The 16467-nt window shown below is 44.6% G+C and overlaps 1 protein-coding gene across 4 annotated transcripts in view; it reads right to left on the bottom strand.

The window, feature by feature from the left end:
• Positions 1–16467, bottom strand: part of Sulf1 (sulfatase 1) — a 198089-nt gene that overhangs the window by 2841 nt on the left and 178781 nt on the right. For all 4 annotated transcript variants that reach the window (XM_045142997.1, XM_045142998.1, XM_045142996.1 and 1 more), the window contains 3 exons: positions 10648–10790; positions 10427–10550; positions 8680–8713 (listed from right to left, as the gene is read on the bottom strand). In XM_045142997.1, the coding sequence (XP_044998932.1) occupies positions 8680–8713; positions 10427–10550; positions 10648–10790 (301 nt within the window). The remainder of the gene's footprint in view (positions 1–8679; positions 8714–10426; positions 10551–10647; positions 10791–16467) is intronic.

Genomic DNA, 16467 nt, shown 5'->3' with positions numbered 1-16467 from the left:
ACACACACACACACACACCCTGGTAGCATCAATCACTAGGAGATATATATATATATATATATCTGAAAAAAATAACACATTTTTTTCTCATTTTGTTCAGAGGCCAGAAGTGGTCTCGATTTATGCAATGAACTACTCACAAAGCAATGCCAGGAAGTAAGTAAAACCACACAAACCCCACACCCCCAGTATAACTGGAAGAGAAAGTTCTGCAATATTCAGATTACCTGCAAATTAAAAAAAAAAAAATACTAAGTTCCAGCAGAGGTGTGTGGCACTTTGGCCACCAGCCCTGGGAAAAGATCAGCGAAGGAAAGCAAGTGAGAAGCGAGGATGGGGCTGATTTAAAGCCTCCACTGGAAAGAACCGTCAATCTCAAAGGGAAAACATTACAGGATTCCTGAGAAGTCACAGCCTGGTAAAGAGAGGAACCTGGGATTTAAGGAGGGATTTAAGATGGCAGTTTCTGCCGGTGACTGCTGCTCCAGGGGAACGGACTTAAAGGGAGAGGGCCCTTTGGTGGTAGGGTGGTAAAGGAAGGAGAAAGCAAAACAGGAGACATGTCAGGCCCTGCAAGATAAATAGAGAAACAAGAAAATGGACTTCACCCACCTCTACCTCCAGCTAATAAAATAATAACACAGAGCTGGGGAGCATGTGGCTCAGCAGTTAAACGTGCTTGCTTGCAAAGCCTGCAAGCCCAGGTTCAATTCCCCAGTACCTATGTAAAGACAGATGCACAAAGTGGCACACATGTCTGGAGTTTGCAGTGGCAACAGGCCTTGGTGGGCCTATGCTCTCTCTGCTTGCAAATAAATAGATTAAAAAAAAACACAATAAAATAAGACAGTATATTGTGTTACACTGATAGAAAATAACCCCCCTAAACTTGGACTCTTATAAATACTTCAAGTCCATGAAATAAAAAGTCTAGATCTACATAAAATTACTCTAAAAGAAGATACAAAAGATGAGAAGGAAAAATGACATGACCTCATGCAATTTGGTCAATCGCCCGTGGGTATGAACGCTCTTAGGTCAGAAATTAACGTCTCTCCAGGAATCTTAATCCAGCCAAGCTCTCCTCCAGGCATCAAAGCACTAGAAAACTAGTCTGACAATGTAAGAGGTCCTGAGACTGGTGCTCACACTCGTTCATTTAAGTGTGAAACCACTGGAGAAACTTCACACCTAGTGTTGCTGGTGAGCACTTAATTCATTTCTCAGCTCTCGATATAAAACAGAAACAGAGGGAGGTCAGGCACTGGGGCGCATGCCCGCTTGGAAGGCTGAGACTGATCATGAGTGAGAGAGCAGCCTGGGCTACGACATAAAGGCCGGCCAGGGCGAAAGAGTGAGACTCCGCTTCAGCGTGCAAGTGATGGGGGCAGACACAACATAGGCACCATTTAGGACGCAGAAGGAACCCGGTGGAAAATGACCAGAGAAGTAAGAAGAATAAAGAAAATAAGCTCGCAGGGCATGGTTCCTACAATAGGTAGGGGGTAAAGACTGCCATTAAATAAGTCACTGGGCATAGTGGGGCATACCTACAACCAGCAGCTGGGAAGCTGAAGCAGGAGAATCACAAGCTCAAGGCCAGCCGGGGTGACATAGCAAGATGTACTCTGGAGGGAGGAGAGGAAGGCAGAGAGAGAGGAGAACCCAACAACAGCAAAACCTGGCGGAGGAGGGAACGTGAAAGTTCGAGGAGAAGACAGGACTAAGGGTGTTAAAAAGGTTTCTTTACAAGGACCACTAACTGGAGATGGACAAGATCCTTACTGTTTCAAAGGAAACAAAAGCTATTGTTTTGTAAAGAAATGCCAGGAGATGCCAGGTGAAATACACAGGAACATAAAATAATGGGAGATCCTCCATCCCAGGTATGTGAAGGGGACTAAAAGTAAGTAACAATACTCACTAGACATACTGCAGCTACCAAGGGGGCATTTGGGTGTGTCCCCCTGTGGTGGCCATTTATCTTCATGACATAAATGGAAAGGGAAGGGTTGCAGTTATATGGAGATCGGCCAAGTGTAGACCCCTGCTTCTCCTGCTCCTGGTACCTTCTCAGGAATGTCATGCTTAAAGGAGCTGTTCTGTCTGCCAACAAGAAAGACACTGCAGAGGGTTTTGGGGAAGGTTTCTTCACGAGGAGGTCTTTCACCCACCTGGAAGGGGGATTACATGGGCCCCAAAGGGGGTTGTTGTGTTCTGACAGGAACAGACCCTCGTGACTGGGCTCTGCACGAATGGTGGCTGGTACAAATGTTCATGTTGCTGTTCAGGAATTGGAACCAATGGAACGGTACCAAATTGGCCCATGAAGTTACATTTCTTCAGACCAAAGGGTACATTCAGCCCAAAGTGTAAAGGGGAATTTCACATTAAACAGAAGGAGATGTAACCCCAGAAAAAGCAAAGAAGATGTGGGGCAAAAAAGGAAAAAGCGATGTCTTGCTAGCATCAAAGATGAGGGAGGGGCCACGGACGAGGAGTGCGGCCACCATTCAGAAACGAGATGAGATGAGAAGGCCGATTCTCCCTTCAGCCCCCAGATGGAATGCACACCTCTGACACCTTGAGTTCAGCCAGTCAGACTCACTGCAGATGCTCTCCTTTAGGACTATGAAAACAAACGGATGGCGTTTTGAAGTATGGTAACAAATTGGTACGGTAGCAACAAGAAACTAGTGCCATAGCTGAATGCTAATGCCAGCATAAACAAAAACACTACAGAAAATGAGAGCCATTTCCTTTACATGGTGAAAGTATATATAACTTAGTTCCAAAGCCTCCCTCTCTCTTTCTAAAAAATTTTTATTTACAGAGCTGGAGAGATGGCTTAGTGGTTAAGGTTCTTGCCTACAAAGCCAAAGGACCCAGGTTCAATTCCCCAAGACCCAGGTAAGAATCTGGAGTTTGTTTACAGTGCCTGCATGCCCTGGTGTGCCTATTCTCTCTCTCTCTCTGTCTCTTTCTATCTCTCTCAAATAAAAAAAAAATAAATTATTAAAAAATTAAAATTTTATTTACACCAGTTGTGTGTGTGTGTGCACTGATGTGCCAGGGTCTCTTGATGCTATAAACAACACCAGATGCTTGTGCCACTTTTCATGCCAGGCTTACGTGAATGGCTTGGGCATTGAACCTGGGCCCACAGGCTTTGCAATCAAGTGTCTTTAATTGCTAAGCCACCTTCCCCTGATCTTGGTTCTCTTTTAGTGGGGAAATACCAGAAGCATTCTCATGAAGATCAAGCACAATTTAAGATCATGCTGGAAGAATCACTCTGTGAGCCTTATTTCTGTACATCTGGAGGTGAAGGAACAGATGTTGATACAGGTGCTTGCATCTGAGCTCTGTGCACCCAGGATTTGGATGCAACAATACCACGGAAGCAGTTTTCCACATTTCAAATGTTGATCCTAGCATCCCATGCCAGGCACCTCCATGAGCATCTGTGGCCCTGGAGGAATGGCTTGTTCAAGATGTTGGTTGCAAAGAATCTAAAGATGAACCTGGACATACTGCTAGCCCAAAAGCAATGAAGGGCTCAAGAACAATAGGAACCCCTTCCCCCAAAATCACACAGAGGATTCTTGAAGGGACACCAGTGGCCAAACCCTGAGCCTTTGAATCATTACAGCAATGACGGCAAAAGACTGTCCGTGGAATAAATGAGGAATTCTGATGCATGCTGATATCAATGGACAATTAGGTGAGAAGGGATACTACCTTTTAAATATTTTTATTTGTTTACTTGAAAGGCAGAGAGAGAGGGCATGGACACACCAGGATCTCTTCTCCCAGTAACTTATGTCCAAATGCATGTACCACTTTGTGTGTCTGGCTTTACGTGGATACTGGGGAATCAAATCTAGGTTGGCTTTGTAACCAAGCACCTTTAACTGCTGAGTCATCCCCCCAGCCTGGGGAAACTATTTATTTATGGTAGAACATCACCAAAAAATAAATAAATAAATAAATAAAAACAGGAGCAACAAGAGTTGGAACAAAGTGACTGTTTACAGGCCAGCATGTACAGGGTCCCCAGTTCCATTCCCAGTTCCACAACAAACAAGCAAACAAACATACACAATGAATGAGCTGGCAAGAATCACACATTCCTGGAAAAGCTAGCAGATTAATTATCAATTTCAAAATGAAGAATATCAAATGCATAGTGGATTAATGTAATAACACTCACATCATATAGAAAAAGGTTACACCACTGAGCAGCTGTCATGCAGCTACTGATACGATAACCCTAAGGTATAATGATCTTAGTAAATTTTTATTTTTATTTGAGAGGGGGGTGGTAAATGATTATGCTAGGGCCTCTAGTCATTGCAAACAAACTCCAGATGCATGCACCATCTTGTGCATCTGGCTTATGTGGGCCTGGGAAATTGAACCATGGTCCTTTGGCTTTGTAGGCAACAGCCTTAACTGCTAAGCCATTCCCTCCAACCCCATGATGACATTTTGGAGGTAGCCTTGCCCCACAACACACAACTTCAGTATAGCCATGTGGGAACATTAGACAAATGCCAAACTGAGGAGCACTTTGCAAAAGAACTGGCCTGCGATCTTCATAATGTCATCACCAACAAAGAAATGCTGAGGAACTGCTCTGAAGAAAGGGTACTGAGAAGCTGATTTACTGTGAGGAATCACTCTGATTGGATCCTGGGCTAGGGACCAAAACCCAAAACTCTAACTATATGACATCATTGGGACATGTGGCAACATCTGAACCTGAAGTATGGATTAGATAATAGGATTATATCACTGGGGAAGGGTTTGATTTTGATGTAAACAACAGTTCTGTCAGAAGATATTCTTAGGAAATACATACTCAAGCATTTCCATAAAAGGGGTACAGTGATGGCAAATAACTCAACAATGATTCAGAAAACTTGCAAGTGTGTGTGTGTGTGCATGTGCTTGGGGGGGGGGCGGTGAGAGAAAATGAAGCAGCGAATAAACTTTCAATAAACCTTTGCAATAAAAATGAATTTGAGGGCTAGAGAGATGGCTTAGTGGTTAAGTGCTTGCCTGTGAAGCCTAAGGACCCCGGTTCGAGGCTCGGTTCCCCAGGTCCCACGTTAGCCAGATGCACAAGGGGGCGCACGCGTCTGGAGTTCATTTGCAGAGGCTGGAAGCCCTGGCGCGCCCATTCTCTCTCTCTCCCTCTATCTGTCTTTCTCCCTGTGTCTGTCTCTCTCAAATAAATAAATAAATAAAAATTTAAAAAAATGAATTTGAATTGGTTTTTCTGCTGCTATTAAAAACTCTAATGAGGGGCTGGGGAGCTGGCTCAGCAGGCAAAGGCATGTGCTTGCACAGCCTGCTAGCTGAGGTTCAATTTCCCCAACACCCACATAAAGCCAGACACAGAGTGGCACATGTATCTTTGATCCTAGGGCACCTACAGCGATGCGGGGCAGAACCAAGCTATGCAAGCTCCATGGGCCAGACCCATTTGCTGCTGCAAGAGGTCCTGCCTCACAGCAAGTGAAGCACAGACACGTTGAGGCTGTCCTCTGACCTCCGCACACGCACCATGGCATATATGCAGCCCTGCTTCCCCATAAATCAATAAGACATTTTAGGGCTGAAGTGATGGCTTAGTGGTTGAAGTATTTATCTGTGAAGCCAAAGGACCCAGGTTCGATTCCCCAGGACCCACATTAGCCAGATGCACTAAGGGGAGCACATGTCTGCAGTTCATTTGCAATGGCTAGAGGCCCTGGCAACCCATTCTCTCTCTCTCTCTCTCTTTCTTTCCCTTTCTCTGCCAAATAAATAAATAATAATTTAATAAGACATTTTTAAAGCCCCCTAAAGAATGAAGGTTGTGTGTATCCTGGAGTGATGCCACCCAGACAGAGGCTTGTTCGCCTCTGCTTCCCTCCAACCCAGCAAGATATATGCACAGAGAGAACCATGCCCAGCCCTGCATTTGGTAGTGGTCAGTGAATCGCCAAGTGTGATGGGAAAAATGCTCTTTGAAAACCCCACGTCAAGGCTGGAGAGATGGCTTAGCAGTTAAGGCACTTGCCTGCAAAACCTAAAGACCCAGGTTTGATTCCCTAGTACCCATGTAAGCCAGATACACAAGGTAGCATATGCGTGTGGAATTCATTTACAGTGGCTGGAGGCCTTGGCATGCCATTCTCTCTCTCTATCTGCTTCTTCTGCCTCCCTTCCTCTCTTTGTTAAATAAATAAATAAAATGTCAAGGCCCCTGTGTGCGACATGAACAGTCCCTGGAAGACAGCTTGACAGCTTGCCTCATGGATATGAAATGGTGACATCAGACAGGACCAGCGATTGTGAATTACAAAGCATCCGTAAACTTGGCATTTGGCAAGGCACGTTGAAGGGGATAAGAAGAGCGACTGGAAACATGTGCCACTCCTGCAAATATGGTTTCCACAGTGAAGGGATGTCATGGCTGTGTCAAAGTGGCTTCACAAACAATTGGTATCTGTGTGTTTGTGTGGTGCTGTAGGCATCACAGAAGTGGACTAGCCAAGGGCAGTTAAAGGCCCTTCACTGCTGTGTTGTCCAGGACAGCCTCATGGTACCGTGGAGAGAAAGTGGCTCAGCTTTCTGCAGGCACAGGCCTTAAGTAACCTCTTAACACTCTTCCTTACACAAGTACAAGGACACTGGACTGAAATAATTCCCTTAGTTGTAAAATGGAGTGCATCATAAAATAAGTTATGAAGTTAGTATTTAGTGTTAGGTCCGTCTAAGAGTCACACTTGGGGGCTAGTAAGATGGCTTAATGGTTAAGGTGCTGGCCTATGAAGCCAAAGGACCCAGGTTCAATTTCCCTGCACCCATGTAAACCAGATGCACAAGGTGTCGCATGCATCTGGAGTTTGTTTTCAGTGGCTAGGGGCTCTGGTATGCCCAATCTCTCTCTCTCTCTCTCTCTCTCTCTCTCTCTCTCAATCTCTTAAATAAATAAATAAATAAATTTTAAAGTGGCATGCCTTGGTGGCACATGCCTTCAATCCTAGCACTTGGGAGGCCAAGATAGGGGGATCACTGGGAGGTTTGAGGCCAGCCTGAGACTACATAGTAAATTCCAAGTCAACCTGAGCTGCAGTGAGACCCTACCCCACCCCCCAAAAAAGTCACACTTTCAGAAATGTTATGTGGCTACTAGAAGCAGACTGAGTGGTCCTGGTGTATGGGTCTTTGCCTCAGCAGCCCATGCCCTGTGAGATACGTTCTTCTCAGGGTTCTGGGGGAGACACGGGGCCATGGAGGCAGGTGAGGACTGGGGAGGAGATGGGAAAAAAGAAGAGCTATCTAAATGACTTTAAAATACCCCTCCGTGCCGGGCATGGTGGTGCACGCCTTTAATCCCAGCACTCGGGAGGCAGAGGTAGGAGGATCGCGTGAGTTCGAGGCCACCCTGAGACTCCATTGTGAATCCCAGGTCAGCCTAGGCTAGAGTGAGACCCTACCTTGAAAAAAAAAATACCCCTCCGAAGCCCAGCCTTCTCTGTTTTGTTTGTGTCTTCCCAATCACCTTCCTGGTGTCACGTGGCTTTTCTGGGCAGCTTGAAGGAGGCCCTGGACCTTGCTACGGAAGCTGGTGGTGGAGTGATGGGGTGAGCACACAGTGCCTCAGAATGACAAAACATTCTTTCTGTCTTTTTGTTTTTCTGAGGACACCCTAGCACGGACAGCAGGAATTTGGTCTCTGTTTCTCCGATGGACAGTTCCTACTCAAAGGATATACTAACGAGTATAATGTTCGGGCACATCAGTGACTGTGTCCCCTCTGTACAGGTGTCCCCTCCTGTCTCATTGAGCACATCTCTGACGGGTCTTCCCAAGCTCTATGCTCAGGTAGAAAATCAGCAGGGGCTGATGGTTCTGTGTGACGAGTAGACAAGAAACCAGGCATCTGGACCCCTTTCAGACAGCGGGGAGGGATGTGGGTGAAGAATCAGGGAGAAGATTGTGTATGAAGCTTCTGTGTGTGAGACATTATTGTCCAGTGCTCTGCTGGAACCTTCTGAGTATCTTGACAATGGACACTCTGTCCCCACCCCCAGCACCATTTCTTCATTCATAGCCAGCCTGAAGAGCCTCTGAATTCCCCTTATGGTCACCACGTTGGCCACTAAAGTTAAGCAATGACCACAAACCAGGACATTCTTTCTGTTTCTTCTAACTTTGTCTTCAGAATTTCTTAAAGTTCTCATTTGTCCTTTTCTACTGTAAACATTACATTAATAAAAATCTCTCCCCTCTTCCCACTCCCCCCCATCACATTAACGTGTATGCACAACAGAGAAAAATCAAGCTGCCCTCCCACCTCCTGCCGTGGCTCTCAAAGGCCATTGTCCCTCTTCCAGCATTCCCTGCTGAAAAGCAGCACCCCACATGCAAACACGCGTGGTGTGCATGGCAGCCAGCAAATGCTTGAGGAGGCGTCGTTTGGGGACAGTGAACTGATCTAAAAGCCAAACAATGGGTCTGTACCATGGGTCTGTGGCCAAGGACACACAGGATGGTAAATGCTGTTAGAACAAGCACGTACCCAAGCTCAGTACAGCGTGGTAAGAAACAGAAATTAGTGGGAAAGATGAGCTCATGCAATTATTGGGCAAGAAGCTGTGGAAAATAATGAAGTATGAGTACCTGTGTAGGTCATAGCTTCCTCCGTCTTTATTTCCTGACATAGGAAATACAAGAGTAATTTGTTAGCTTTTACTTATAAAACCATCACTACTTCGCGTTCCATGCACACATCTAAACCCCCGAAAGAAACATATTGTGTTGTGTTAAATACAGACAGCGCTGACATCCCACCGTGACTTTCTCTTAGGGAGAGGTTCAGAGGGAGGAGTGAAAGCTACACATGAAAAGGTGGAAGGTAAAACGTGTCTCAGAGTTCACATGGAAGAGTGGATGGGAAGAAGAAAGGAGAGTTCCCCTGGAAACAGTGAGAAAAGTACTTCCAGTTACATAATTCCGAATAAATGCTAACATTTACTATTAAAAAAAAAAGAAAAAGAAACAGACCAGTAATAATTTCCCTTAGGAACAGTCTAGACAGGGGACAAGTCTCCTTACCAGGCTACCACTAAGGGCCTTACCGTGGAGTTGTTTGTGCCATCCCCAATGAGTTAAGGGCTAAGAACACGTTCTTTTGCAGAATGTTGCCTGGGTGTAATATTTCTAGTGCCTTTAATAGATTGACTTAACTTCCAGACTGCTGCAGGATGGCTTTCTCTTTATTTATTTATTTATTTTTCTAAGATTTCAGGAAAAGGTCAATATATGAGCAGGGTATTTGTAAAGATTTAAGCTGAGCAGTGACAGTGACCAGAAGACCAGTTTGGCAAGTTCCGTCTTCCTTGGCTGGAAAGTTTCACTAGGTACTAACTGAGAAATGTTGGCTGAGTACTGACATGTGACCTCTGTCACCAGGCTCACATTTTCTTGTAGGATGTCCACAACCTGAAAGCCTTCGGTGGTAGAAATGACAGGCAAGGAGGTTGATCATTTGGAGATGGGTCCCTTTCTCTCTTCATGACCAGGGGGCTACCGTTTTCATTGCTAGGGAGGCCAGCTCTGCACATGGCCCATACCCATATGCTAAAATGTGGTTGTACTCAAAGGGCTCTGCAAGCCACATGTGGTGGCTCACATCTACAGTGCCAGTACTTGGGAGGCTGAGGCAAAAGGATCAATGACTTAGAGGCCAGCTGGGGCCATATAGTGTGTTTGAGGCCAGCCTGGGCTACATATAGTAAAACCCTATCCCAGAAAACCAAAAGGAAATAAAAGGGGTGGGGGAAGGGCAGTGCCTAAAAGCTGCTCTCTGGTGCCTGGGCCACCTCTGGTTCTTTATCTTCTCCTCCCTCCTGTGGGTGTCTGCTATTTAAGTTCCCATAGAGATGATAAGGACAAACACTGGGGTTGACCCTGCAAAGAGGCACAAGTCTATAAGCCGGAGGAAAAGAAGGTCAGCCACTGACCGCACGGCAGGGACAGACCACCCGCCTGTTGTCACTTCAGATCCCAAGCTAATACGCTTCCTAATTTCAGATGGTCACTACTGGCAACAGAAATCTAATTCCTGCTGTCATGGGCAGGGGTCTAGCTGGGAAAGTGTCAAGCAGAAACAGGGCATTGTGTGTGTCTCTCAAGTTCCCTTAGGGAGAAGGTAGATCTGGTTTACTTAGGGCAGGTGAGGTTTTTCATTACTGAACCTAGAGCAAAACTTAGAGATCAAATTATGTGTCTAATTGCCTGGAAAGTTTCTTCAGTAAGTATCCTGAACCATACGTTTATATATGCACATGTTCCAAGGGCAGAAAGCTCAATCACTACACAAAGAATTTTCCATGTTAATGTAGAAAGAAATGGGATTCTTCCTTACCAACTTCAAGGCCCTTAGGTCGTGGGTTGCACTGTTTGTACCCCTGGCAGCTTCTGAGCTCCATCAGCTGGATGTGCAACTGATTCAAAATGCCCCGTTCTACCGTGTGCACGGTATTGGTGAGCTGCGGACCAAGAGGGCAGAACAAGAGACTTAATTAAGCACTTGTCTGATTTTCCCATTTCCAGCCTCCTTCACAAACTGAAGTCATACTGTCTTACCTGATAAGGATCTGTGTTCATATCGAAATACTCCAAAAAGCCAGTGGCAAACTCGCAGAAAAGAAAGTTATGTGTCTCATTAACCGTACGCAGACACCAGTAAGTGTTGTTGTTAGAACTTGTGCACGCACAGAAAGAGCCCACTGTTGGCAGAGAAAGACAAAACAAAAAGAGTGAAAAACGTGCACATCCCAGACACCCCAGCGTGTCTCCAGAAGCTTCACGCTTTCATTCTTTTTTAAAAAAAAATTGTTTGTGTTTATTTATTTGAGAGAGAAGGGGGGGGGAGAGAGAATGGGTATGCCAGGGCCTCCAGCAGCTGCAAACGAACTCCAGATGTGTGCGCCCCCTTGTGCATCTGGCTAACGTGGGTCCTGGGGAATTGAGCCTCCAACTGGGGTCCTTGGGCTTCACAGGCAAGCTCTTAACCGCTAAGTCATCTCTCCAGCCCATGCTTTCATTCTTACAAATACTGTTGACTTGATGCAAAAGATAACTACATCCTCTCCTTTACACAAATTTGCTGTGAAAATACATGGAAATGGGAAAGATGGAACTAATACAGGTTGATGACTAAGGTCAAGTTTCAGTGGTCCCCAAAGTAGAGTGAGTGAGTAGAGTATAGGAAGGAACAGAATATCTATTATATGTAGTTGTTTTTTTTTTTTTTCTACCATGGAGAGAGCTCCAGTTTTATTTGTAAAAAGTACTTAAGAGATGTCAGATTTGGGCTGGAGAGATGGCTTAGCGGTTAAGCGCTTGCCTGTGAAGCCTAAGGACCCCGGTTCGAGGCTCGGTTCCTCAGGTCCCACGTTAGCCAGATGCACAAGGGGGCGCACACGTCTGGAGTTCGTTTGCAGAGGCTGGAAGCCCTGGCGTGCCCATTCTCTCTCTCTCCCTCTATCTGTCTTTCTCTCTGTGTCTGTCGCTCTCAAATAAATAAATAAATAATTTTTAAAAATGTTTTAAAAAAAAAAAGATGTCAGATTTACAAACAAACCTCCCACCTTCCCACTCTTCATAAGACAAGCAGGTTCAAAATGTGCAGGCTGCCCCTGTAATGACAAGTGAATTTCAGAAATGTGCAAACATCTTATTTTGTTTTCACTTTTTATGCATGTGTGTGTGTGTGTGTGTGTGTGTGTGTGTGTGTGCATGTGTTCACAGGGAGGCCAGAAGATGACCTTGGGTGTCTTTTCATGGCTATAATCCACCTTTTGTGAGGCAGGGTCTCTTAATGTCTAGGAGCTGGCCAACTAGACTGGGTAGCCAGCAAATCCCAGGATCTGCCTTTCTCTGCCTCCCCCGTGCTGGGATGACAAACATGTCTAACCTTTTTACTTGGGATGTGGGGATTGAACTCAGGTCCTTGTGCTTTCAAGCCTTTACTGACTGAGTCATCTCCCCAGCCCTAGTAAATATTTTTTAATTTTATTTATTATTTATTTGCAAGCAGAGAAAGACAGAGAAGAGAGACAGACACACAGACAGAATGAGCATTCCAGGACGTCTGGATACTGCAAAACAACTCCAGATGCATGTACCACTTTGTGCATCTGGCTTTATGTGGGTACTGGGGAAATCAAGCCCACATCAGACTTTGCAGGCAAGTAACCACTGAGAAATCTCACTAGCCCACATTTTTTATTTTTATTGTTATTTATTTATTTGAGAGAGAGAAAGAGACAGAGAGAATAGGCATGTCATGGCCTCCAGCCACTGCAAAGGAACTCCAGATGCATCTGGCTTATGTGGGTCCTGGGGAGTTGAACCTGGGTCCTTTGGCTTTGCAGGCAAGTGCCTTAACTGCTAAGCCAGCTCTCCAGCCCCCACAACTATTTTTTACAGCAATTGGGATAAACATAATTAGTGAGTATGTTTTGTATTTGATGTGAATTACATGTATTAGTTCATTTGATTCTCAAATAAGTGTTTAAGACACATTATTATACCCACTTATAGATGGGAAAACTGAGGCACGGAAGTTAAGTAACACACTCTAGAGTCAAATGCTAACTGGTAGCATGGGGGTCTGGCTAGAGAGTTTGCCTTCAGCTGCTAGATTCCATTGCCCTATGTAGTATTAGACACACTGAAGTTGTCCCCTTAATCTAAAAGGAATTCTTTTAAACATTGAGTGAGAAGTGATATGTTTTTAAAATTTTATTTATTTATTTGACAGATAGAGTGAGCAAGCACACCAGGGCCTCAGCCACTGCAAATGGACTCCAGACGCAGTTAACACCTTGCTCATCTGGCTTACATGGTGGAGAATCGAACCTGGCTCCTTAGGCATCACAGACAAGCACCTTAACCCCTAAGCCATCTCTCCAGCCTGGAAAGTAGTATTTTTAAAGTATTTAATAACTTCAAGGTGTTTTTTTTTTTTTCTGAGGTAGGGATTAGTTTTGGGCTCACAGAAAAATTGAGGGTGGAGTGTAGAGTATTCCCACTTATCCTCACCATAGACATACAGCCTCCCCACCAATAACCCACAACAGGGCTCACTGTTACAGCTGAAGAGCCTGTGCTAACCCAGCATCACTCTTGTGGCTATATTCTCTGGGTCTGCACCATGCAGCCCAGGCTGGCCTTGAACTCATGAACCTCTTGGCTCTGCCACCTGACTGCTGGGTGGGTTTAAACAATGGTAATGACATGTGTTAGCCATCATAATATTGTGAAGAGGTTTTTGTTTCATTAACCTAAAATTTCTACATTCTTTATAGTCATTCCTCTCTTGTGTCAGTTTTTATTTTTTGGTTGTTGTTTGCTTTTGGTTTTTTGAGGTAGGGTCTCACTCTAGCTCAGGCTGACCTGGAATTCACTCTAGTCTCAGGGTGGCCTCGAACTCACAGCAATACTCCTACGTTGACCTCCAAAGTGCTGGGATTAAAGGCATGTACCAACATGCCTGGCAAGAATTTTCTTTTTTTTTAAGGAAATGGATATCTTACAAAGATGGACAATTGAGAATATTTCATACCATTTTTTCATAGTAAGTACCTAACCATGTTATTCACAATTTATAGTCTCTGCATGTGTATATTTAATCCATATCTAGACATTAAAATCTAAGGAGCCAGAATTTTTTAATCTGTGTAGAAATCTTCCAAATCAATCATTTAAATGGGCTATGAACTTGTTTCATAAAATATACAAATACAATAACTTCTCAGTGCTTTAAGCGAATAATTGATAAATCTCAGGGATAATGGAAATTTAAAAGTGTAATGTTAATAAAATGACTGTTTAGTTAATGATAGCATTAAAAATTGAATATCCTGGCTGATTTGCCATGCTAATGATCCAGTCCTTGGGTTAGCATATCCATCTGAGCCATTTTGCATATGAAGGCAGTCACGGAGTCTATGCATTCAAAATAAAAACATTATTTGGCCAACTGCATTGTAAAGTATGGCACTGACATTTTAAAGGAAATGGGATGGGGACTGGAGAGATGGTTTAATGGCTAAGGTGCTTACCTGAAAAGCCCTAGGACCCAGGTTCAATTCCCTACTACCTTCATAAAGCCAGAAGCACAAGGTGGCACATGCATGTAGAATTCATTTGCAGTAGCCCATTCTCTCTCTATCTGCCTCTTTCTGTCTCTCAAATAAATAATGGCTTTAAAAAGTAAGAGCAACATGTTCTAGACTTCCAAAGGTGAAAATGAAAACGACTTCGAAAACCTTTTTACTATTATCACCTAATTTAAAGTTTACTTTGTGTATTTTCATAATACACAGGACAAGATGCTATAGTATAACTAGATCTGGTCTGTGTGGTCATGTGTACTTGGGATGGGCACATCAACCAAGATGTTTAGATACCGCTGCACTGCAGGATCGTACGTCAGGGCCTATTGGATTTTGCTATGCTGCTTTTGTTTTATTGCTGTGGGAGGTCTGCTACTCTCCCAAGGGCTCAAGTTGCTACTACAAGTAGGAGGAATACTGTCAGCCAAATAGGAAGAAGATGGAAATATTAAAGCATATGACACAGTACTACTTTAAAGTGTTTTCTACTTTCACCGTATAGGTTGCATGCATGTATCTCATGCACATGGCATGTGCACACACACACACATGTTTTGTATGGAATATGTGTGAGGTACTGATAGGAAAAGGACTTTGTACTGTGGCTGCGTATGAAGAACAGTCCTGAGAGCCACTGTCCGAGGATGTCAGCAGCAGGAGCGTGACAGCCCGCTGTGTGTGAGGAAGAGCGTCAGTTTGGGATGAAGGAGATCCAGGCTCTCCTCTGCTCCTGAACACCGAGCGACATTAGGAGAACATGTGCTCCCCTCCGTATTCCTCATGTCACCATCACAGCGACACCGAGTGGCAGATGCTCACAGGATGATGAAGTGGACAGGAGCTGATTCGATCTGGGACAGGAGGCCGGGCTTTTGTTGTCCACCTAATGTGGACGAAGCCTTTCCTCTGTGTCGGGGCTTACAGTGTCCGCACACATGGTCTCTTGCCTTAAGAAATTTACAGTCTCATGAGGGTGACAAACGCTAGGTGAAAAAAAAAATTAAGCAACAACGTGTGATGACAAATGTGGCGAGTTTCATGGAGAAAGCAGAGCTTGCTGACAGGGTTCAGTTGTCCCTCCATCCATGGATTCGCATGTTCTGAGGACAGCAAGATCCTCAGATGCTCAAATCCCTCATATAAAATGCCACAGTATTTAAATAATTACTCGAGAACATATAGTACCTAATATACTATGAATGCTATGTAAATAGCTATACTGGGCTGTTTAGGAAATGTTGGGGTAGGGAAAAATTTTCTAGATAGGTTTAGTACAGACAAAAATGTTTCTCTGCATATATACCTTATCTGGGGTTAGTTGAAGCCACAGATGTGGAGGCCACGGACACAGAGGAATGGCTGCTTAATAGGAGATTCACCTTTCCTGAGGCACAGTGACCAAGAGAAGAGATAATGTGCTGAGGTCTCATAGCAGTAGATGAGCGTGGTAAGAAGTAAGAAGCCTTCTCAAAAAGTCAAGCATGACTTCATGTTCTGTGTGCTTAAAAACCGTAGGGGCTTTTTCCAGGCCCTGGCATGCCAAATTTGTTACTTCCTCAGGACTCCTGTTCATGTTGTCCATCTGAACAACTTCCTTCAAACTCAGCTTAAATGTCACCTCTTTGCAGAGACCCATGGCTATAGTTTGGCATTAAATGTCTCCTTACAATCTCAGAGAGGGGGTACTGGGGAGGTGGTGAAAGAATTATGCAGAGGGGCCCACTGGGAGGTCTCAGTTACATCGCTGGGGCGTAAGCTTAAAGGGGAGAGTGAGACCTTGTCCATCTTTCTCTCTTAGCTTCCCAGCCACTGTGAAGGGAGTAGATGCCCCACCATGATGCCGCTTCATAAGCCCAAAAGTATCAAGGTCAACAGGCCAAACTGGAAAATCCTGGACAGTGAGCAGAAACAGATACTTCCTTTTTTTTTTTTTTTTTTTTTGGTTTTTCGAGGTAGGGTCTTACTCTAGCCCAGGCTGACCTGGAATTAACTATGTAGTCTCAGGGTGGCCTTGAACTCACGGCGATCCTCCTACCTCTGCCTCCCGAGTGCTGGGATTAAAGGCGTGCGCCACCACGCCCGGCCGAAACTTCCTTTTTCAAAGGTGATAACCTCAGGCATTTTGTTACAGTAATGGAAGGAAAGCGGGCTGACACACCCGCGACCCTTGTCCTCTCTCTCCATCATGGTTTCTTGCATGGTGTAACAACAACTTATGATCATTTTACGTCATTCCTTTGCTTTTTCTCTACTTTCCCCCACTAGAATGAAAGTGCAGTGA

Source organism: Jaculus jaculus, chromosome 2 (genome assembly GCF_020740685.1).
Source record: "Jaculus jaculus isolate mJacJac1 chromosome 2, mJacJac1.mat.Y.cur, whole genome shotgun sequence".
Lineage (NCBI taxonomy): Eukaryota > Metazoa > Chordata > Mammalia > Rodentia > Dipodidae > Jaculus > Jaculus jaculus.
The sequence above is the reverse complement of the archived record's forward strand: the minus strand, read 5'-3'. Positions and strand labels throughout refer to the sequence as shown.